We start from the raw sequence: 23,804 nt of genomic DNA on the forward strand, positions 1-23,804 counted from the left end.
CCTAACGAGCATTGCTGAGACCACGCCTGAGGAGGCAGGGGGAGGGATTCACTACCACACAAAATTCACTACACACACAAAATCAGGGAAGACAATTTAAAAAACGATGGCAGGGTACACTGCCTTGTGACAAAAGTGCAATTCAGTTCCTAGTGCCACACTGATGTGAAAAACAGCCCTTGCACATCAAATGAGCTCCTCAGAAATAAAGATGCAGTTACACCTTCCCTGGGAGAGGCAGGGAACACCCAGGGGCAGGGACAGCAGCTTTGGGACAGGTAGCACCTGAAGAAATGCAAGAAATAAAGGGAGAACAACTGCCAAACACACACAGTTCGTGGAATGCACCATTACCGAGATGAGGCACCGAAATTCTTGCAGAGAAAAAGGAAGCTGGGACAGAAACTCACAATAACTATTTTTTATTACATTACAATAAATAGGAGCAGTACAGTTTGACAAAAAAATGACAAATTCCAGATCACCTCACAGCACATACTCCTAAAAACATTAAAAATTTTAAAACAAACAGTGGTCTTTTTTTTTTCCTTTTTTTTAACTTAATGTCTGGCATGACCAACATTCTGAGGTCACACAACCAAATTATGGAAAAACTGGATCACACTGCATATGTTCCACATCAAATAAAGCACAATGTACAAAATGTGCATGTTTCAGTTTACACTATACAAAAATAGTTAAAATACATTCCAGGTAAACATATTACATTAAGAAGTCATTCTAGTAAGAAGTTGGCACTCAAGAGGAAAAAGCAGAAGTATTTTCAACATGAAAACAACAAGACAGTGGAATAAAGAAATGTTAGGAAAGATTTACCATCTATGTAGCTTTATGTAAACTTGAGACAAAATGATTTGTTTTACAGTTTGATGGTCTTTGAAGGTAATAATTGTATTGCTTCATAGTATAGACAAGAGCAGAAGATTGTGTGTGTCAGTATTTACCCATTTCAGAGATCCTGTTACTGTGACCAAGTCCACACTTCTCAGTTAGCAAAAAAGTTTAGGGCAATGAAACTGGTCAGAATAATTGAGTTTGGAGCAAACCAATGATACAGGTGTTAAGCAGGGTTACATAAAGCTACGGTAAGAAGGTGTTACTCCCTGACAAATGGCAGTTCCACGTGCTAACGTGGTCAGTGACTCACAGGGTCATTCAGTAGTTGCTCTCAGGACAGACAAGCACCCAGGGATGTTTTGGGAAAGCATCTCAGGTAGGGCAAGACAATAAGGAAGAGATCAACTTGTGCAAGCTGCAGTCCAACATGCTTCACCAAATCGCAACAAATACTAAGACAAAACTGCACAACGGCAGCAAGGATGTGGTTTGGGGTTGGTTGTTGGTTTTTTTTTAGTAAATAAGGGCTAATCTAAATGGATTTTGTACTAATTTAATCAGACTGGCAGCTACAGATCACATTTGCTGAACAAAACCCCAACACTAGCCTACATATAGCTTTATAGTAGAGCTATATAAATCCACATTTGATGAATAAGACATTTCAGCTACAATTTCCTAACAGTATTTAGTTGAACGTCAGAATTTTAGACCAGCCCTAATTTTACATGCAGTGTGACTCAGTTACCAAAATTAAAGCAACCTTAAGATTACTTCCATTTGCTCAAGGCATACTGTCAACTTTTGCTACGTTCTCCGTGTATAGTCAAGACTGTCTAAAATGTGCAAATAACTGTCTCCAACACATTTTAACCCTGGAAGCTCTGAAATACTTTGTGACATCAAGAATCTGTTCTTATTGGTCCTTACAAGATAACATTAGGTTCTCCTGTTGCTGTTTTTCAGAATATTTCATTATCGACGTTTCACATCAAAGCTGAAAGGAGGGAAGGGGGTTTTGGTGAAGGGTGGGGAATGGGGGGCACAGGCAGGGAAAGGCATGATTTCCCTCAGCCACATGGAAATTAAAGAACATACAGGATGTGTTCCCTGCCAGCTTTGCAGCTCTCCACCTCCAACAGTCACTCTGGGATTTTTTTTTGTAGAAGCAAAATAATACTTTTCTCAGGCAGCTGCACCTTTGGCATCACAGAAATGGTCCAAGTTACACAGTGCAATTTTTACATACCTGTGTAAAATTTCCATGGAATTGTTTAGGTGTACCTTAGGGCAATGCTGCTCTTCCCTGTTCCCAGCTTTCCAGTCCAGTGTCCTGAACTATCCTACTTCGACGTCTTGTGTCTTATTATTTGGGCACACCAGAGCCACATCATCAAATGTTCCTCTGCAGCTGAGTTTGGCTACTATGAAGTGAACCTTCAGGGACCAAAGCTCTAATGGAACAAACTCCACATTTACAGTGAGACAACAGGAACTGGCAACACTGGGACTACTGGCTCGTGCTTCAGTGCAGAATAACTAGGCTACTGCAGTACCAAAAACTGAAAGCTCCTGCAAAAATCCTGCATTAATTCCAATCAGAAAACAAAACAAAAAAAAAAAAAAAAAAGGAGGGGGAAGGGAAAACAAAATCACAAGAGAACTTAATCACAGAGAAAGACAACATTAAAATCTTGGCCTAGCTTCATGATAGACACTGGAATGCCACTCACCAACCATTAAATCTGTGCAACAAAACTAGTACTTCACGGACATCACACAAACAACACTGACGCTGGAAACCATGCTGACAGTTTGTGCAAATTCCACACCATTTCTATGGAATAGTGGATTCCAAAATTATTTGCATGAAGCAGCTAAATTCAACTCATTCATTCACTCATTTGATGTTACCAGAATTTAAGATTTCTCCCCTATTTTGCACAAAACTTGGGCATCTGGAAATATTTAATGCCACTCTTGGGCGGGGGGGGGAAATAATGGTTTTACTCCACTATATAATTTAGGATTAATTCTGATTTAATTCTTAGGGTAAATTCTGGGTCCATGTATGAATTAACCTAAGAATTTGAATCAACTTATCTGTTAAGGCTTTTTAGTATTTCCTAGAGACACTAAGGGTGAAATCCTGCACCTACTGAACAAAGCTACTTAAAGGTTTGATGCTGGGGGGATTTCACCTTGATCTTCAGACACAAAAAGTCAGTGAAGGTCTTAAAGCAATGCATTAACAAGAGCAAATCAACCTAATTAGAACTTTTACTTTTTCCATTGCCAGATGTGCATTGTTGTCTTTTTTTTACTTTTTTCTTTGCTTTTTATAGAAAAAATAGAGTCTTTAAGGAGTGACCGTGACAAATTGCAGTGAAACTTTTTTTTTTTCTGAAAGTTTTTATCTTTACATTCATTAAAGTTGATCTGAAATGCTACAAGACTAGATGCCTAGAAGCAAAATCTACAGGAAGACTATAAAGGCTTCTGGTCTCTCTCTATTGCAATAATCAGTCTAAAGTAAAGGAAAGGCTGAAATGAGAGTCTCTTGCTAACTAGTCCTTTTTCCCAACCGGATTTATAAACCCAAAAAATTTACAGGGGATGTTAGAATGTGTAGAGCATCATTTCATTGTTTGCTTTGCACACAGAAGTTCACAATCAGTAAGAAAAACAGGAAGTTAGCAACTGTGCATGCACCAAAGAGTCCTAAGACAGTTCTCAGGTTTTTGTGTGTGGTTTAATGTTTGTTTTCTGTTTCTTGTTTGTTTTTTTCACAGGCATTGCTAGTTCAAGAACCAACAGTCAAAGAATACTGGCACTTTTAAGAGGAATGAAGTTTCCACTGTCATTTAAAACAAGCATTCAGGTAAAGCTAACAGGATCATGAAGCAGAAAGTAAAGTAATGCTAAAACAAATGCTAATAATTTAGTGTAATGTACAAAATTACTTCAGTACTTTTTAAGGATAAATTGTATTTACATAATTATACACTTTGTCTTTGTCTTCTTTTTCTTCTTTTTACCATCTTTGCTCATCTTCTCTTTGTGTTTTCTGATTTCTCGGACTAACGTGTAGAAGGCATCATCAACACCCTGAAAAGATACAAACATGGACACATTAGGATCAGATCAACAATTATAATCTGTGTCCACCTGTCCTGGCCAGGTGAAGTGGGTTCAATCAGCAGCTGTTTTGCTGCCTGCCATCCTTTGAACAATTAATCTTGACTACAGGCTGTTCTTCTCCTGAGTTCTGGGCTTAGGGCATCTTGCAGGTGAATTCCTGCTCAGGGCTTGAGCACAGGTCAAATTCCACTATTTATGTGGTAAGGAAAGTACTATAGTGTGCACTGCCCTCTTCTCCATCTCAAAGAGGGCACATGTTGTCCCACCTCAAGCTAGAAAAGTTTAGTGTCTATAAAGTGTGTATACAGATAGTACCACACGTTTAGATTATATATTATCAATGAATCACAGAATGGCTTGGGTTGGAAGAGACCTTAAAGATCATCTCATTCCAACCCCCTGCCATGGGCAGGGACACCTTCCACTAGCCCAGGTTGCTCAGAGCCCCATCCAACCTGGCCTTGGACACTCCCAGGGATGGGGCAGCCACAGCTTCTCTGGGCAACCTGTGCCAGGGCCTCCCCACCCTCACAGGGAAGTTGTGAAGCATCAGCTACTTTAGTTTATGCCTTAATAATCTCTATGGAGCTCTGAAAAGGAAATTCAAGTATTTGTACCAATAATTCAACACCAAAGACACAGTTATGGTTAATATGCATATTCAAATCATTTCTCAGGCACACTGATACAGTAATCACATCACAATTTTACAAATCTTTACATATGCAAATCAATCAAATCAATGCCATGTCCCAGTGATAAATAATGACCTGATCAATCAGTCTATTCAACCTGTATAGTTAAAGGCACGTGGAACACATTATCTCTGGTGCTGTATCAGGAACAGTCACTGAAAACTTCCACGGCTCCAATACTTCAGCTACAGACACTAAAGCTAATGTTTGTTCATATGGAGTAGTTTTTCATTATTTTGGGGGCTAATTATAGCTGAAAAAATTGAACTGGTGAAAAGAGAGTAGTATATTCAAGAACCTGATATGAACCATTATCAAGTACAACGTTATATAAGAACCTGTTTACCTCCAACAATTTATGGCCTAGTTTTCAGGCTGCTTCAAATCCCAATAAATATTACCTTTAATAATTCAAGTAAAGCAGTCATAAAATCCTGAAGATAAAAAAATTCCTTGATTCTTTGCTGCCTTACTCCTTGTGATATCTTTTAGAGGGATCAGAAATAGCTGGATAATGTTACTGGATCTCAGCAGCCAAATGCACCACTGCAGAACTGGGTCTAGAAATTCAGCCCTACAACTGGCAGGCAGCTTCCTACCTCTTGTCAGCCAAATAGTTTCCCTTCAAGCTGCCAATAAAAATGAATGTTCTGTTTTACTCCTCTATGCCTACTTCAGTAAAGAACTGAAAGTGAACTCTGAAAAACACACAACAACAGAAGCCAGAAATCTCCTAATTCACTGTTTCAGCCAAACACCAAGTGGTGCTAAAATTTAATATGAGAAGTCCAAACAACAGTGAGGTGTTAGACAGCTTCACTCAAAAAGCAACACTTCCAGTATAAGCTAAATTTAATTAAAAATTTCAAGTTCATGAAACATTTACATGTAATTGATGTTCAAAGTCTTTGGCAGTCTATCTCCCAATATTAATAGCACCCTTTTTTATATTGCAAGACCTTGCAAATAACCTGTTCTACATTCTGAGGTATTACTGACCAATATAAAATGAATGCAGGTCATGTCCCCCATTAATCCTTTGAGAATTAAAAATGCCTGGTGTTATTTTACAGAGAGCTATTTGCTTATATCTTCAGCATTACTGCACAAAGTGAATATTTAGCAATATTCATGTAGGGAAATGGTGTAGTTCAAAGTGATTCTAGTGCAGGTCTTGGTATTAAGAAGGAGGAGGACAACATTAAGAAAAAATCACAACAGAGAGAAGAATGGTTTCCTCCTTAGAACACAAGAATGGTATAAGAAAAACATCTGCACAATGTTCTACATTTCCTTCCAGAACCACCACTCAGAACTGGCTTTCACTTGGTGTCTTCAGCTCGTTTGCTTTCAGTGGTGTCTTCAAATGAGACACACTTAAAAACTGCAAATTAAGTCTTCAAATGAGCAACCCTTCTTCCTCACTAAACTGGTTTTAAAATAAATGCAGAGAAAATAACTTGTACAAAGTAACATCCAGATATTATTATGGACCTTTAAACACATGACTTCATCATCAAGGTTGAAATTTTTATTCTACCAAGATGATGATCTTTCAAAGCACATGCTGCAAAACAGAATCACAGAATGGTTTGGGTTGGAAGGAACCTTCAAGATCAGCCAGTGATCTTCAGCGATCCTGTGGTGGGCAGGGACAGCTTTCCCTAGACCAGGCTGCAGAATTGACTCAGCTTTCATCCTGGCATTAACACCTTTGTAAATCACTAATTATTGATGATGTACTTAGTAGTCTGGCCCTGCCACAATTCACCTTCAATTCAGGTAATTAATCCAACATGACACACAAAACTACTGTTCAGAACACTTGTGAGTTAGAAGTGGAGAACTCGAGATCAAGTGAGGTCTTTCACTTCCCAGCCTGTCCATTAAATTTTAAATGTAGGGAGTGGATACTCTGTTTACAGAAGGTCCCTAAAGGCATCCATGGTGTGAGATCAAAGGCAGGCAAACCTTTCCAGGCAGCTCTTTGAGCAGGAAGGGGCTGCAGGCAGCTGACCTTCCTCCCCCTAACAATGGAGTTATTGTGTGCAAGCTTTTTGGAAAGTTAAGATGTACTGAATGAGTGCTTTAAATCCAGGCTCAGATTAGAAACTCACAATTCCCCATGCAGGCTCAGAACTAAACCCCACTGCCTCAATAAAGGTGCATTGAGAGAATTTGCTCCTCCTGCCATTTGTTTTTCCAAAGGGCAACTAAGAAAGGCAAGGGGAACAAAAATGTCAGAACTGTTCCCACAGAACAGCCTGCTCCTGGCTACAGCTTTTCTTTGGAGCACTGCATGGTCCCATGACTGTGGAGAAGTCTGTAGATGTGCTTGTATGGTTACTATCTATAAGAACTATCAATAAGAAACACCAAATTCATAAAGAATTCAGAATTCCTTAATACCCCAGCCCCAAAAACAAACCCTTAAACAAGTCTTAAATTGTAGTTCTTTTTTGTAATTTTTTTATATATGATACATACATACACACATGTATCAGTAATGAGGAAATTATTTGTACCCCTCTGTATTACTATGAAGAAATCACTTAATTACAAGTTTAGTCAAGAATCTAGACATTTTTAAATTCAAATCCAGAACTTTTGTAATTCAAACTCTCCACTATTAACTGCGCTCAAATCTGAGTGACATTATCTGGATGTCTAATTTACACCCTGGAGAAACCAGTCTGCTTTTTATGTACAAACTTGGATGCTTTCAAGAAAGAGCTCTTTTGAGGATTTTACACTGAGTTACAGAACTTTCCTCTTGCTGGTTGAAAAATCACAGATGGAGAAAAAGATGTTCTGTACTTTCTGCTTTACTGTGTAACAGCCAAAGGAACGAAACTCTTGGAAAGCATCAGCTTAATGGCAACCTGGGTAGTCAAAGTTTTCAGTTACCTTGTAATTCAGTATATTACCAAGACTAATATAACTAAGGCATCCTGGAGGTAGCGAGAAGACAAAACAATCACAGAATACTCTGGAGTTAGAAGGAATCCACAAGGATCAGAGTCCAACTCTATTCCAAGAAGAGCAAAACACTTTGAACCATCCAATTTGATTATTCACAGAACACTGTTCTAAATGCCAGATTTCTTATTCCACTCAAATCTCCACTGAACTACATCTGTACCATAATAATTTTAGATAACACTTTCTCCACCATAACTTCCTAAATACAGAGTTGCTGGAATGACTGTCTATACCACCTAGAGGATAAAGGCAAACATTTCCTTCCCTGAGCAGACTCTTGAGGTTCTGGAATCTTATATCCAAGACTGTTTTCTAAATAAGGTAGAGGAAAAAAAAACCCAACAACAAACACCACAAACTCAACAATATTCACTGCTGACAAAAGATACAAGTCAAATTCCACTACATCACCGTATGAAAACACACCTTGAAAAGGGAATAGTTTTTCTTTTACACAATGGGAAATTTAGCCCTGACCCCCTTGTATGGGCTCTCAAAGAAAAAAGGTGAAACCTTATTTTTTCCAAATCTGCATCACTCAGGACATTACAGTTGACCAAAATAAAAGAAAACTAATGTATTTCTGGAAATGGTAAAAGTAAATTTTTTAAGCTGGGGAAAAAAAACAAGGAAAAAATAGCCTGGCATAAGGAAGGGCCTGAGAACTAGGAAAACCTGTACACCAGCCAGATATTTCTTGCTGGATTAGGAACCTCCTAATTCTGCATCTGAGAAGAACTGTGTGATCTTCTCCCCTCAGTTCATCAACCTGAAGAATCAATCAATATTCACTTAAACAGCATCTGCAACATATTTCTAATAAAACTTTTCCCCCTCAGCTTCTTCAGACTCAAAACCAGGTCTCCATGTCACAGATGGAGAATTTGATATATTGTGTTACTCCACTTATCAAAACCCCAGGAAACAAAGCAAATCCATAGCACCTGGGTGTTTGCCAGGAATATTATTGAGGACACTGAGATCTGATTGATTTTATATCTTAAATTACATCATAATTAACCACAGAACGTCTGATTTGCACGGCACGATCAATCATTTTTATTTGGCAAGTGATTAGTTCCACTTACCCTGTTACACTACAAAACTTACCCTGTCACATTACAAGGCATTTTTTAATTTTCATGCACCCTGGAGTCTTTTCTTCTTTGCTGACTTTTTTCACTCTGTACTGTCGGATCTCTCGCACCAATGTATAAAAAGCATCCTCCACTCTCTGCATTGTAAAACACAACTCCTTAAAAAACCACTTCATTAATAACTCAGACAAGCTGGGACACCCGTGGAAGGGGGGAAAAAATGCAACAAACCCACTGAAATGATGAGCTTTACTTGAGAGAAGTGTATGGATCTTCGTTTATGTATTCAAAATGCTGAGCTTGCTCATTTGCTGCTGGATAAATACTTCTTAATGCAAGCAGAGGAGACCCATTATTGTGCATATCTGTGCTTCAAGCTCCCCTTTTTTTCTGTGCATGGTAATACTTGGCCAAAAAAAGATTAAGACTTATTTTCTTCCATTGCATACCACACTGAAAATAATACTGCTTGTGTTATTGAATAATTTCCCATATTTCTGTGGCTATGAATGTATTTAGGAGGCACAAAACCTTATCAGATTGTTAACTGGGGGGTACTTAACAAACACACACAGTTAACCACCTAACTTGCACTTCTTAGCCAAAGTGAGAACTTATTATTGTTTGGGAAAAGAAAAGTTAGCTTGTTTATGGTCTGGTTTTTATGAAAGAAGGCAGATTTTCTTCACAAAAATCTGTGTAACAAACTAACAAAGTATAGAAAAAGTCTCACAGGGTAATTTCCCCAGAGGTTACGAAGAAATAAAACTTCTAACTAACTTCTAATCTAAGGAAGATTCTAACTAATTTTCAACTAAAAAGTATAAAGACTGAAGATGTCTTTAACCAAATACGATATATACAGGTACAGCACCAACTTTAAGTTATAATATCTGTTATTTTAAACTGTGCATAAATTGAAAAATTTAGATGAATCTGTGAAGATGTTCTTGTTGTTATAACAAGATGCAAAATGTTTTGCTGCAGCTTTTCAAGGGGAGAACAAGTGTCTCCTCTGCCTTTCTATCCATCTCACTACTTGTCTCCTCAATCAGATCAACAAGGTTCTTAATTTAATACAAACTCATCATCTGAAAATAAACCCAGAGGAGACTGATGATCGTGGAAAAGAGCACCACCATTTAAGCCCCCAAACTTTATTACTACCCAATGCACAATATGGGCTTTTATTTGGCATACTCTCCCCAAATTATCTCTCCAATTCATCTTCATATTATGCAGCTAATAATAAAAACCAACTACCATTTACTGCCACAGTCACTGGGTCATTTTGCGTGACCTGTGTCATTCATGAAGAGTCATTCTTAACACAGTGCTGCTCATCTGAGGGTTCTTCTGAACTACAAATTTGAAGATTTAAATTAATTAGATTTATTTAGTGGGTTGTATTTCTCTGTATGTACATAATGTGCCCTGTTAGGATGTGGAGAAGTACGGACAAGGCGACAAGTCTCGCATTCCAGGTCTGAGAGCCATTATAGAAAAAATGGCAAAACCCAAGTAAAGCTCATACTTTCATGTTTTTCTGGAAGGAATGGAAGTTTCTTCCTGAAGTGGAGACAGGAATCATTGATCAGCTGCTACGTGCCAAAGCACAGGCTACACAAGAATCAACGTTTTTGCACATCTACTGTTTTGCAGTAGAAATGTGTAATTTGATTATGGAGCTTTCACGTGAATAATTAGGTAACAATTCTTCAGTCAACATTTATTGCCAACTTTCCCATCACCAATATGAGCTGTAATTTGCTTTAGCAATGCAGAGAGACGGAGAGACACAGAGTGAGAAAAGAAATTGCTATTGCTGCCACCACCAAGAACAGTCTGATGAAAAACCTGTACAGACACTTATTTGCTAATTCCATTAGCACAAGGTGACATTTTAGAGAGCCAGGTGCCAGCCTTGCAAACTTAGATCATTTTAATACCAGTTGCTTCTAAGATTCTTTAGTACATTTTCCTTTAGTGAGCAATGACCATGTATATAAAATAGATTAACCAGTTCTTTTAGCTGTCAGAACCAGAAGCAAAAATACCCCTTGGCAGTTATTAAATTATTAAAAACTTACAGCCCAAAGAACCCATGACCTTGAGGCAACATTTTCAAGATGCTTCTGACTCCTGAATGACAGCCAAACACTCGATTTAAAATATGACTATGTGCAAAGAAAGGCTGTTTCAAATACAGATCAAAGTACAAACATGAATTTTCACATGTTCTGCTTCTCTAAGCAGCACTTAAAAGGAACTACTAGAAGTTAACCTCAACACCTCAAAAGTGTCCTGTGCCCACCTTTATACCCTTTATCACAGGTGGGTCTTCTAAAAGCAACAGTTGGACAAATAAAATTAAAATTATCCATTCTGCACGTGTCTTTGTGCTGCAGACCTTTATATTTACATGAGATAAATAACAACCTGGTTTCCTCAGCATCCTGGAGTCACTCACAAGCTGGAGGCCAGAATATGTGCCATTACCAAAACTTTTTCCTTCCTTGGGGCCTTGTTTCTGGGAAAGATTTAAGCTTTTTCAGGAAAGCTGAACCTCACACGAGACAAGTGACATGAAAAAACTGAACCCACAGAGTCAAGTGTGACTGAGTTAAAACTGATTGAAAACGAAGTTTTAAGATGAAACCTGCACCCAGGAACTCAATTAAAAATGGCTTGGTGTGAAACATGTCATTAAACAGATATGGCAAATCCCTTCAAAATGGTTCAAGCAAAGCAAGTTACCAGTTATCCCTGAATTTTAGATGAGATGTAGGAATGAATTTCTGCAAATACTGCCCCTGTTACTTCATCAAACCAGACACAGGTTCTCAACTTCCTTTCATCACAAGGTTGTGGCCTAACCCATTGTACACCAGACAGCTGAAATAACTCAAATTCTTTTTTAACAGCATCCTTGTGATTTAGGTCAACTTCTTCATTACACACTTCAAAAGTGTGTTTAAGTCCACATTCTCAACCACAAGACATAATGCTTTGGCAAACCCTTTACTATGCTTACAATAATGTCATTGCTCTGCTTTTCCTTTGAATTCAACACCAGCAGGAAAGTTGAAGTGTTCCAAGGGAAACAAAGTCCCACAGTCTTGCTGCCTTACAAAACCACCAGTATTGCCATGTGTTTATATTCAGAAACAGGACTGTCACTCTTTTTCATAAATTACATTATATTCATTTCAGTCAGTGGTCTAACTAAAGAAATTAATAATCTATAGCCCTGTAGCCAAGCTGTAGGATCCACTAGGCCCATGTTTCACTGATGAACTCAATGATTTATATGAAAATTCACACAGGTATTTGGTGTAAAACACAAATCTTTTTGCAGTAAATTAAAGTTTGCATCTTTATTGTCAGAACCAAACAAACACACTAACTTTTAGAACAGCTTATCTGTGCACTTCATTTCTGTGCTTTTCTCTTTCCTATTTCTGACCTTGCCTATGAATTTCTGAAGATCTTAAAAACTGACTTAGATGGAACTGAGCCCTCATTCTGCATGAGATTTTTACTTATATTCAGTTTTAGACAAAGACTGAACAAAACTATATTTCATGGGCCACATGCAGTTCACACCATGGTTTGAATCCTCTAATGTAAAACTGCTTTGGAAGAACATGTGTGTGTTTTTATATATATTTTTATATATATATATTATTTCTTTTACATATGACAATGTGACTGAAAAATTATATGTACATGTAGTGTATACACACACACACATATATATATATAATCACATACACTAATATTTAGATGATCTTGCTATAATTAAAGATCAGGTTCTTCTTCCAATTCCCTTTTGTCTTCTCAAAAATATTTTATTAACACAGCATGTTATGAAGCAGTTTCATAATACAACACATTATGAAGAGCACTGGGGAAGAACCAGCAGCCAGTGGTGCCAACTTTTAGAAGCCAACATGCCCAAAAGAGGCTGTTGGGCATCTTTATTTTAAAATATCCATGAGATGCCTTTAGGGGCTCCTTATCTGTAGAGCATGTAAAGCTGAGCTTTGAAAAAACAAAAGCCAACAGTCATATCTTTCCCACAGCATTTCAATTGGCACCTCCAGAAATATAAAATCACAGATAAAAGTGATATTACAGGATGACAGTTCATGTCTGACTGATCTCGTGTCCTCTGAAACAAGTACAAACCTCTGTGAGACCTCTTGGAAGTCTGAAACACTAAAGAGCACGTGCTGCTTTATGTAGAAACCAGATTATAATGCTGAACAGGAGAGGTGATTTTTGAGCCTGTGATTTTTTATTGGCCAGGCATGGTAGGGCTGCTTGTAGGAGTAAATGCAAGTGGGGTGGGGAGAAGGAAATCTTGGAAAATACACCATCCTGTCAACATACTTTTAATAAAAGTGGCTATGCCAAAAGATTATTTCCCCAAAGCCTGACAGTCTATAAAACAGATAGAACAAAGTAAAGTCTACATGTTAATACAGAAATTCCATTATTTCAAGCCTCAAATGTAATTTCAGAGTTATTTTTTTTCCCCTTCCATCTTCATGCCAGACACTAACACAGGACCTTCCAAATAAGGACACTGTAATTATTCAGTCCACTTATATATCATTCTTCAGGACACTTTTGTGGCCTTATTTATTCTCAGCCAATAAAGTTCTGTACTTCTGCCTTGGTTTTTTTTAATTCTACCTAACAGAGACTTCCTCTGTTGCCAAAAGTCAGAGTTCCTTTGTAAGGTTTTACTAAATAGTCCAAGTTTCAACTTGCCAAAAAACTTGGGTGCGTATAGCAAATTTGCACTAATAAAATATTCACTTCTCAGATCCAAAAATAACTTAAGATACTGTCTATGAGGACATTCTGCCAAGTGATGTAGCTGAACCTGATTAGCAATTGCACTGAGCAGTTGCTTAAACTGCAGCATTCTGCTCTTATTTTCTGCTACACCTGATTCCTGACTCTGAGCTTGCACATAACACCTCTGATTATGCAGAGAGCACGAGCTACTTGGCCACTCAGGCCTCATCTAATATGTCCTGATAGTAAATCTTTACACTCTTAAAAGAAAAACCACATATCAGCATTTGCTTTCTTCCAGAAGTACTGAACCAGTTCCATCTCTATCTGCTTAGTTTCTTTTCTCCTGAGTGCACAGAGATACCACCTTTGTCCTCACAAACCCTGACAGCACTGAAAGGACCAGTTTATTGTACCAGAGGGGTACAATGAACCAACAGTGAGCTCTAAAGTCTTGGGAAAATATTGGTTTACACAAACAATTAATCCAGTAATTTAAAAAAAAGCCTTATGGTCAATTGCTTAGCTATAAAAAGGTATATCAAGCATATCTAATCATAGAATCAATGCCTCATGGAAAAACTCCTTTTGTTATTAATAAGAACACTTAAACCAAAATAAACTAATTAGCTGTTTGTCTGTTTAATCCTCTTGCTGAGGAAAAAAAAGCATTTCACCTCTGAGCAGAAGTGCTTTTATTCTGTTAAAACCTACCAGAACACTCAGAATGCTGCAACCACCCGAGAGAGGAGAGCAATAGCAGGTCAGGTCTGACTCTGAGCTTGAGCAGTTGAAGCCAATCACTCATCAATAAACAATTACCAGTTGACAGAAAGAAGAGACACCACAAGGATTTCCAATCTGGAGAAATATATCCATTGACATGACCATGCAATTGTCAAAGAGAATTGCCTAGAGAATAATTAACATGATGGTAATTCAGATGAGAGCTCTGCTTTTGCATCTGGCAAGTTTTGACCTTTACCTGTCTTGTCTTTGCTGATGTTTCAATGAAAGGAATTCCATAACTTCTTGCTAAATCCTGAGCTTGTTTTGTGTCTACTGTTCTGGAAGGCAAATCACATTTGTTTCCTACTAGCACCATGGGGACATCTTCAGAGTCTTTAACTCTCTTTATCTGTTCCCTAAAAAGAAAAAAAAAAGACAGATTGTATTTAACAGGTGTTAGTAATAATGGTTTATAAGGCCAATTTTAAAACAATTAAAAAAATTAAATTGACAAATTCCATAATCATTTTTTATGTCCATTTATTACACATACACTATTAGAAGCCACTAAAAATAAATTGACTACTCAGGTCACTATCAAGTTTATCATTCTTCTAAAAAAGGGAAAAAAAAAGAGGTTGACATTTTGCAAACTACTACAGATTCTGTAGGGTTTTTTTCATTTTCATTTTTTGAAGTTTTTAAGAGCTACTTCCAGAACTAGCCTAAGAAGTTCTGGTATAAACCCTACTACTTATCTCTCATACTCAGCACTCACAATACTCAATTTGTCTGCCAAGATAAAACACTACCAAAAGCTCTATGCCCATTATCTTGATTTTGGTTTGGTTTGGTTTGGGGGGGGGAGGGAGTTGTGATTGGTCTTTCTTTTTAATTAAAGACAGCCTTACAAAGCCTGCGTTTAGACAGGTGTTTTTAAAGTTTGAAGACCACTGGTCTGGCTCTCCACAGAGAGATTTGGTAAGAGTCCCTTCAACCACTAGTTAGAAAGCATCTTGAAATACTAGTTAGATGTACTTCTCAAGAATCTCCAGTAAAAATCACTAATTTCATTACTTCTGCCTTCCCATCTAGGTTGCCTTTTTCCCTTCTTCCTCTACAACCAGAGGAAACCCATTTGTAATGTTATTATAAATGCCTAACTATGAATAGCTTAACATTATGTGTTTGGGACTTAGATGCTGCTAAACTCAGTGATCTTTGGTGGGATTTGCATTCCCTTCTATCAGCATACCCCAGGAAAATTCAGGATAATAGTAGGTTACTAAGTGATCTGGGATGGCAATCACCAGAGACTGCTTCTACCTCTGTGTTAGTGTAGTTGACAAGAAAGTGTGAGTTGATATTTTTCACTGATAATTTTTAAAAAGAGAAGATGAAGGAACTAATAACAGGTTGGTTTTTAGCTCATTAGTTCATACCAGAGGAGCTTCCAGTATTTTGCCTGCCTAAGTTGCAAACAAGGCAGATTTTCAGACTACCCAAAATTCCCGGTAAAAAAAAAAAAGCATGAATAAGTTGCAATATTGCCAATTTGCAAGTTTTCCCTTAAATGCTATTTCATAAGAGATTATCTAGTGGAATAACAAGCACCATATCCACCCAATACAAGAGCTGGTCAATCATTTTTGCACATACACACCTATAATGGTGAATATCTTCAAAAGACTTTGTATTGTTTATAGCAAACACACATAGGAAGCCTTCCCCTGTTCTCATATATTGGTCCCTCATTGCACTGTATTCTTCTTGACCTGCTGTATCCAGAATATCCAAGAGACAGGTTTCTCCATCAATTACTACTTGCTTCCTATAGGAATCCTAAGAAAAGAAAAAAAAATACACCTTGATTAAACACAAACAAATAAGATTTCGAACACCAGTAGCTCTGGAGATATTAAAATCATTTACCAGTAATAAGAATGACTGAAAACACTTAAAAGTCAACTTTAGAGATGGGCAAATAGGAAAAGTGTCTCATATTTAGGTGTATGCAGAAATCCACAGGTGGAAAGAGCACTGAAAGGACACGTTCTTGTTTGTATCCCAAATCTTCTCCAAGCAACAGTGCACCTGTACACACACACACACAAAGGGAAGTGTCCTCATTTCTTATTTTGCACAAAAAGAACAAACTGGATCCAGACCAAAAGCATCTCCCCTTTTGTCTCTGTTAATAGAAGAATGGAAGATGCTTGATAACCTGATTTTAAAAGGTTGGACTGTGTTTAAGCTCACTCAATTTACCAAATTTTTTTAACTCAAATTTGGCCTTCATTCTATAGGTGTTTACAAAATCATTGTGCCACAACAATGCACAAAATAATAAACCAGAAAGAATACACAAGAGCAAGGCAACTCCAAAAATCCATGCCACTTAAAAAGCTGTGCAAAATAAAAACCCTTCAGTGTTTGGGACAGGAAATCTGTTTTGTATTCCTAAGCAGGTGTATATAATGAAATTTGTTATTAAGTTATCAAAGCTGAGTTGATATATTTGAAGTTCAAGCTTTTTAGCCAAGACAGAGTCACATAAAAGCCCCAATGGGTTGGTTCATAGAGATGTCAGAACAAATTATTTCAGTGCTATCAAATCAAAGCTTTCAGGTCACTGATTCAAGTGGCTGAATTCTTTACAAAGTCCCAACAAGTGGATATTAATGTCTATTTGAGTGCTAGGCTTCAAGAGTACATAGCTTTAGTGATAAAGACATTGCCCAATAACTTCTATAATTTAAATAAAACCAGGGCAATAAGCTTTAAAAATACATCATCAAACAGCCCCATGAATTATTCTCATTAAACTTGTAACAAAAAACAAGTATGAACACAAAATCTTGGTATCAGTTTTCAGATTCCTTAGCTAGAGATTAACACAATATTGCTGCTGTTTTTTTGAACACCACACAGGAGTGAACCCAAGCTATTGGGGAGGGAAGTAAAGATTTAAAACTGTAATTCTAGCCAGCTTCAAGATGAGTTCAGCATTGTCTTCCTTCCTTTGGACCCATTTTAGGGCACAGTACACCCACCCCTGGGCACTTTCTATCTATCTGTGGTTTTACACAAGGCTCTCTCCTTCCCTGTTGCTCATGCCGAGAAACAAGCAGGAGATAATTGTATAGAATCAGTATCTTAAACTAAACAAACTCTGTAATCTCACATTTACCTTGAGCCTGGGTGACAGTTAACAGTATCAGGTAAAACAACATTGACTGTTTACCTTAAAGGAAAAAAGTTTACCTCCAACATGATTTTGGAACTATTTATTTTGCAGAAGTGCAAACTCAGTGTTCAAGTAAGAAGCAGGTAACTTGCTTTAGAAACGTACATAAGCCATGTTTAATTCTTGATACAGCTGAGACAAATGTACAAGCTCCAAGATGTTTTAAAATAAGGTTAATGCTCTATCTCACTGCTTAAAAGGAAAAAAAACCCCAAACAAAAAACCAAACCTAAAGGATGAATCTTCATGCCAAGTCACTTATATTCAACAGTAGATCCCTCATGTCCCTGGATACCTTTATCACAGTTCACAGTGAAGGCCTAGTAGAACTTCTATCTTTATACCAGACAGATTTACAAAGCCTTCATTTTCTCTTCTTGCCATTTGACTGCTAGTTTAAAAATATGAAAAGCAGTTCTTGAAAAGCCTGTACTATTCCTTTCCATCTCAGCACTTCAAAGGGAAAGAAATTCCCCTCAACTGAGCTCTAAACAAAAGCTTTAAGTAATTTTCGTCAACGAAAATCATTTTTTAAGAGAGAAGAAAAATCACTTTAAAAACTGCTGGCTTTAGCATGTCTACTGTGTTAGCAGTAGCAGCAAAGATGCACCTGGATAAAGCAGTATTATGAGATGCTAAGTTGTTTTGCCACTTCTGGGGAGAAAACATTGTCACTACCTAGAAAGGGGATTTGAGGCAGAAGGAAAAGAGAGAAAATTCAAGCTTATTATTTCCTTCCAGACTACTGAAATTATAAATATTTTGCTTTTTTGCCTTTTTTTCCCTCCTCCCCCTTGCAAAACACCAAACTTGAAATGACATTAAGACTACTAAGTAAAAACAAAATGCAAACTAGAAGTTAATTCATAAGTCATACCAATTCCAAATTTGAAGTTGCAATTGGACAAACCTGACATAACTGTGTAATTTTTTTAATATCATTGATCACTTAACCTGCTTTTACTGGCCTTACACAAGCCATAAAAACCAGCATGAATTATGTTAAAGGAGTAGTAATTCCATCTGTTCACAAGCACTGGTAAGAAAACGTGATATGAAATCTCAGCTCTACTCTACATAAGGAATTTAGCTTAAAAAAACCCCACTGCTTAATAAATCCCATCTAGGCAAGTAACTATTATTTGGTAAAAAATCCAGTATACCAGCGATTTCATGTTAAAATATCACAGCTACTCAGACTAAAGCTACTGGTGGGAGTTTCACAAGTGCACAGGTCATTTAAGAACACGGACTTAAATATCAGTATTCCTAAATCAGCAGAGGGATTTTTGCTAATCCAATTTTAAAACCCCTGACAAGCAACTGGGAAAGCTGCTCTTTCTCTGGGACGTTTAAAAGATAACAGATTTTTAGCCCTAAAACACGCTGAAGCTGTGAAATTCATAAAAGTAAAATGAATCTGAATTGCATTATCACAAGATTTAACAAGTCTCGGCCGGTAGAGGGCACTGGCCCAACTGCTCTGTGCAGATTTCCAAGGGTTACTGCACACAGAATTTAAAATAAAACACTTAAAATCGCCTGGCTGTAAATCCATGCTCGGAGACCTACTTCAAGAAAGGTATGAAACTGTGAAACACAGAGATTTGAGTAACTGTAGCCACCCAAACACTCATTTTAATTCCTCCCCCTGCCCTGCCATCTGCTAAGCTGGGAGGTAAGTAAATAAAATACTCAAGCAGGCCATGAAACTTGACATTTTCCAAGCAGGTTATTTGTTGAACCATCAGGTCTATTCCACTGAAAACAGCAGCATCAAGGACACTGTAAAGGCAACCAGTATCTTTTTCCTCTCTTCACAGCACCAGAATACCAGAAGTATGGAGTTTCAGTCTGTTAATCACAGGAAAGATTTAGAATTATTCAATAACTGTGTAGTGATGGAATAGATCATAAACACTAAACTCTCTTCTCTGACTACCCCAAAATATTTAGCTGGATGATCTGTGGGGGAAAACCAGTATTTTGCTGTATGGCAATGAAAGAAACAGTATTAAGTGACAAACAATAGCAGTGACACTACTAAACTATCTGAACTGTTACCATTTACAAATCAAGGCAATTTTAGTCTTATTTCCTCATACTGCATGAAAACCACTCCACACCTATTGCTCTTTGACCAGCCCCTACCACCACAAACTGCATCTACAAAGGAACCACCATCACGCAGCCCTTCTCTGCTGAGTGGGATTCTGCCCAGGCATGGACTGAGGCATTTAAACCCAATCTTTTTTTTTCATCTGCTACTCTAAATCAGAGCCCACTCTTATTATTACTGAATTATTGCTTACCTACATGATTACAGCACTGTGAGCACACACAAGGTGATTTACCACATGAGTAGGAGGACAAATCTCCATCCTCAAGGCCTCAGAATTTAGAAGATAAAACCAGTAAATAGTAGACAAGAACTTGTAAGGGTAGAATATTAATACTGTTGCACGTGACAAGTTGTAAATGCTGGTGTAAACCCCATTAGGTTAATTAATAACAAATTAATTTAGTATTGATTCTGGACCACACCACAGTCATCCTGCACATTGCTGATTTTGTGGCTGCCCCATCTCTGGAAGTGTTCAAGGCCAGGCTGGATGGGGATCTGAGCAACCTGGGATAGTGGAATGTATCCTGTTCATGGCGTGAGGTTGGAACTGGATGATCTTGAAGGTCTTTTCCAACTCAGGCTATCCTATGATTCTATGAACAAAGGAGACAGTTCTGGGATTTTTGAGTTCATTCTATAATGAACTGTATTTTCATGTTATTATTTTACATTAAAATGCATTTGTTGTTCCTCAAAACACTCAGTGTGTTGAGTAGCAAAATCCCCCAAGTGATTTAGGAATACTGACATTTAGGTTCCTGTGTTCCTGAATTGTTTACACAGTCACAACTTGTAAGACAGAACCTCCACAGCACTTTCTGTGGTGCCTAAACACACCTCTAACCTAAGAGAAACCCAGATAATTGGGAACAAGCACCAAGGACCAACATCCTCCAAAGTTCCTTTCGCAGGAAAAGTAAAATCCCCATTTTGCTTGTTCCTCTCAATAGATTTCGTGTGTTTTCTGGTTTTTAAGAGTGTTTTGGGTGGCTGTTGTTTTAAGATTTCACTCTTAGCAATTGAAAAAGAGCTGCTCTCCTGGTATAAGTCAAACACTCTTCTCTCCACAGATCTAGTCACAAAATCTTCTGCAAGTATGATGTTATTTGGCCATGTAACAGAGAGACAAGGAGACACAAAGGCACATTTAAGGTAACCTGAGAACCAACACAACTCTTATTTGGGGCACTTTAACTCAGGCCTTCACTAAACACATGTTTCTACACCTCAGGGCACTGTCTCCTTTCACTTGTGCCTACCTGAAAATCACTACTTAGGCACTTCCCAAGTCTCCATTTTAAGCCCAGATTTAAACCCTTGTGATTCCTTCAAGTGAGTTTGGAAGTGCCTCACTGTATAAACAGATAAATGAAGTCACAGGCTGCAGAGCCTCAGTGCTGGGAACATAAAATCTTGGGTAAATTATGGTGTCATTTCTCCTTTTATAGAGTCTGAGGTTATTAAATGCAATGATCCACAGGAGATGTTAGACAACACCAGTATTTTTCTTATATTTAAAAGGCAGAGCTTGTTTGCTCATTAAAAAGCTTTAAAATAGCACAACTTTTAAAGCTTAAATACAATTTCAAACTCTGAGGTACTGTGCCATGTATTTCAAAGAATCCACTACAGCAGCTATCTTAGAACAATTTTTCTAGATACAGAAATGTGCACTGGTGTGTATTAGAAAAGAAAAAAATTAAGACAGGCTCTGGCTTTTGCTTCATTCACCGTAACATTCCAGGACACATTTCTCACTTTTGCACTGAGAAATGAGAAAGACTGGCACATACATTTCAGGACTAAAAGGTTTTCCTTCTCATCAAAGAAAAAAAAGTCACATTTAAGAGGCTGTTCAAAGCCACTAAGTGTTTTGCCAAGCATTTGCAAATGAGTTTGGCAAACACCTTGTCACTGAGATCCTAAACACGTGCATCCAAACTGTCCAAGCAAACATGGCAATTAACACCACACTTTCAATGAATCCAAATTGTTAATTTTTTTACTGCAGCTGTTGCTCCACAGCCAGAAGCAGCACAGCAATTTCTTCTCCAACGCTGGTGCGGTGCAGACCATTATCTTTGAGCTCTTTTGATTATAAAGCCTTGTTCTTGTGGTTGAAGTGTCCAAAAGCAAACAACCACCATTATTACTGATAATCCCTCTCCACAAAAAGTACGAGATGAAATTGTTTACCTCTATTGTGGGGTCGTACTCATCCACAAAGTGGTTCTGGATTAGCTGTATTGTCAAGGCGCTCTTCCCTACACCACCAGCTCCAACCACAACAAGTTTATATTCTGTCATTTTTTTAGCAGACCTGACGACAAAGAAACCAACATTAAAGCAGAGCCGGGCTCCCACTAACGAGGATGCTGCCGGTGCGTTCTCATCCAGCCTCGCGTTCCTCCCACTATTTACAGCGGGAAGCAGCTCCCTCCCTGGAAGACAAGACAAAAAAGGAGGATGAGGGAATTCTCAAACGTTATATATACAGGGAGTGCAGCGCGGGCGCTCGGCTGGGAGGCAGCGATTACGAAGGGATTAAAAAAAACCCAAACCACTAAATAAGTGAAAAATACACTAAATAAGTAAAAAAAATACAGCAATTGAGTAAAAAATACATAAGATGAGTGAAAAATACAGCAATTGAGTAAAAAATGCACCAAATGAATAAAAAGTACGCTAAATAAGTAAAATATACACTAAATAAGTAAAAAATACGCTAAATTCTGGGAAAGGTCGAGCAGTATCCCGTGCCGGGAATAAACTGGTTCAAGGATTTGGTTCCCTCCGGTGGCTCCGGGAGCCCGCCCGGGTTTTTAAGGAGCGTCCCGGAGCCCCTCGGGATGAGCCTCCCAGCCGGGAATCCGCCTCCTGTGCCGGGATAAGGGGCCGGGAGAGCAGGGCTTGATCCTGACGGCTCCCCCCACACACTTTGGGGCGGTGTTCCCTTTTAATTCCTAATTCCCGGGCTCGCCCAGCAGCGGGACCCCCGCGGCGCCCCCCGCCCGAACTTTCCTGCTTGGAGGATTTGGGAGAAAGGGGAGGGGGGGGGAATATATATAAATATAGGAGGGATAAGGGGGGGTGGAAGGGGGGGTTCGCTCGGCGTGGCCACCGGGTCCCGCAGGGCGTTGGCCACCTGTCCCCTCCCGCCGGGAAGCACCGGGAATGCGGCTCCAGGGGATGCCGGCCAAGGGGAGGGGGTGGGGGAGAACGGGGCAGGGCGAGGAAGAGGGACGGGATGAGGAAGGGAAGGGGGGTGAGAGGAGGGGGCTGCGCTTCCTCGGAGGGGAAAGCGGGGAAGGAAAGAAGGAAGGGAGAGGGTCGCCGCGGCTCGGCTCGGCGCGGCGGGGGTAAGGCGGTACCTGTGTGGCGGTGCCGCGGGAGCTGCCGGAGCCCGCCGTGCCCGCCCGGCGCCCCTTCTCCCGCTGTCCCTTCCCGCTCCGCGCCCCTTCCCGTCCCTTCCCGTCCCGGTGCGAAATGGCGGGGGACGGGCAGGGCTGGGCGGCGCTGCCCGCCAAGCCGAGCGCCGAGCGACCGATGGGCGCCCGCGATCGATGCGCTCCGCGCTCCCCCGCCCCTGGCCGCGGAGCCGGCACCTCCCTCCCCGCCTGCGGAGCGGAAGGACGCGGGTTCGAGACCGCCCACGGGATATTCCCGTGTCCAGAGTGGAATCCTCGGGATGAGACACACACGGAGATCCCGGAGCGGATCCAGCGGACAAAGATAATGAAGGGACTGGAAAGGCTGAGGCAGATGGGGCTGTTCAGCCTCGAGAGGAGGCACTGAGAGGGGACCTCATCCATGTGTGTCAGTGTGTGCAGGGAGGGGGCAGAGGATGGACCAGGCTCTGCTCAGGAGTGCCCAGCAATGGGAGGCCTCGGGCAGGAACTGATGCCCAGGGAGTTCCACCTGGACATGAGGAAGAACTGACCAAGCACTGGAACAGGTTGCCCAGGGAGGGTGTGGAGTCTCCCTCATGGGGGATATTCCAGAGTTGCCTGCACACAATCCTGTGCCGTGTGCTCTGGGTTGGCCCTGCTTGAGCAGGGAAGCGGGACCAGATGAGACTCCCTGTGGTCCCTTTCCAACGTACCCCATCCTGTGACTCCATG

The 23,804-nt window shown here is 39.5% G+C and overlaps 1 protein-coding gene across 4 annotated transcripts; it reads right to left on the bottom strand.

The window, feature by feature from the left end:
- Positions 1-406: 406 nt before the first annotated feature.
- KRAS (KRAS proto-oncogene, GTPase) lies at positions 407-23,214 on the bottom strand. 4 transcript variants are annotated; one of them, XM_051772516.1, is made up of 6 exons: positions 23,055-23,214; positions 21,880-22,003; positions 15,975-16,153; positions 14,568-14,727; positions 8,787-8,910; positions 3,832-3,966 (listed from the first exon to the last, which is right to left on the bottom strand). In XM_051772516.1, the coding sequence occupies exons 2-5, from the start codon at positions 21,988-21,990 to the stop codon at positions 8,791-8,793; spliced, it is 570 nt and encodes a 189-aa protein (XP_051628476.1). In that variant the 5' UTR covers positions 21,991-22,003; positions 23,055-23,214; the 3' UTR covers positions 3,832-3,966; positions 8,787-8,790. The 4 variants fall into 4 exon arrangements, with proteins under 4 accessions (XP_051628478.1, XP_051628477.1, XP_051628476.1 ...); XM_051772515.1 differs by having other exon boundaries at positions 21,880-22,124; positions 23,055-23,213; XM_051772518.1 differs by lacking the exon at positions 8,787-8,910 and having other exon boundaries at positions 407-3,966; positions 23,055-23,209.
- Between the last annotated feature and the right edge of the window lie 590 nt (positions 23,215-23,804).

The sequence above is a fragment of the Manacus candei genome, unplaced genomic scaffold (genome assembly GCF_025592945.1).
Source record: "Manacus candei isolate 608988 ecotype Guabito, Panama unplaced genomic scaffold, ASM2559294v1 h1tg000153l, whole genome shotgun sequence".
In the NCBI taxonomy this organism is placed as follows: Eukaryota; Metazoa; Chordata; class Aves; order Passeriformes; family Pipridae; genus Manacus; species Manacus candei.

What these genes read in the sequence shown, in the direction of transcription:
- KRAS (XM_051772516.1), bottom strand. Translation starts at nt 21,990, where the DNA reads ATGACAGAATATAAACTTGTTGTGGTTGGAGCTGGTGGTGTAGGGAAG. An exon ending in AGTACGACCCCACAATAGAG is followed by an intron (nt 16,154 to 21,879) that starts GTAAACAATTTC and finishes TTCTTTTCTTAG; the next exon opens with GATTCCTATAGGAAGCAAGT. An exon ending in CATCAGCAAAGACAAGACAG is followed by an intron (nt 8,911 to 14,567) that starts GTAAAGGTCAAA and finishes TTTACAATGCAG; the next exon opens with AGAGTGGAGGATGCTTTTTA.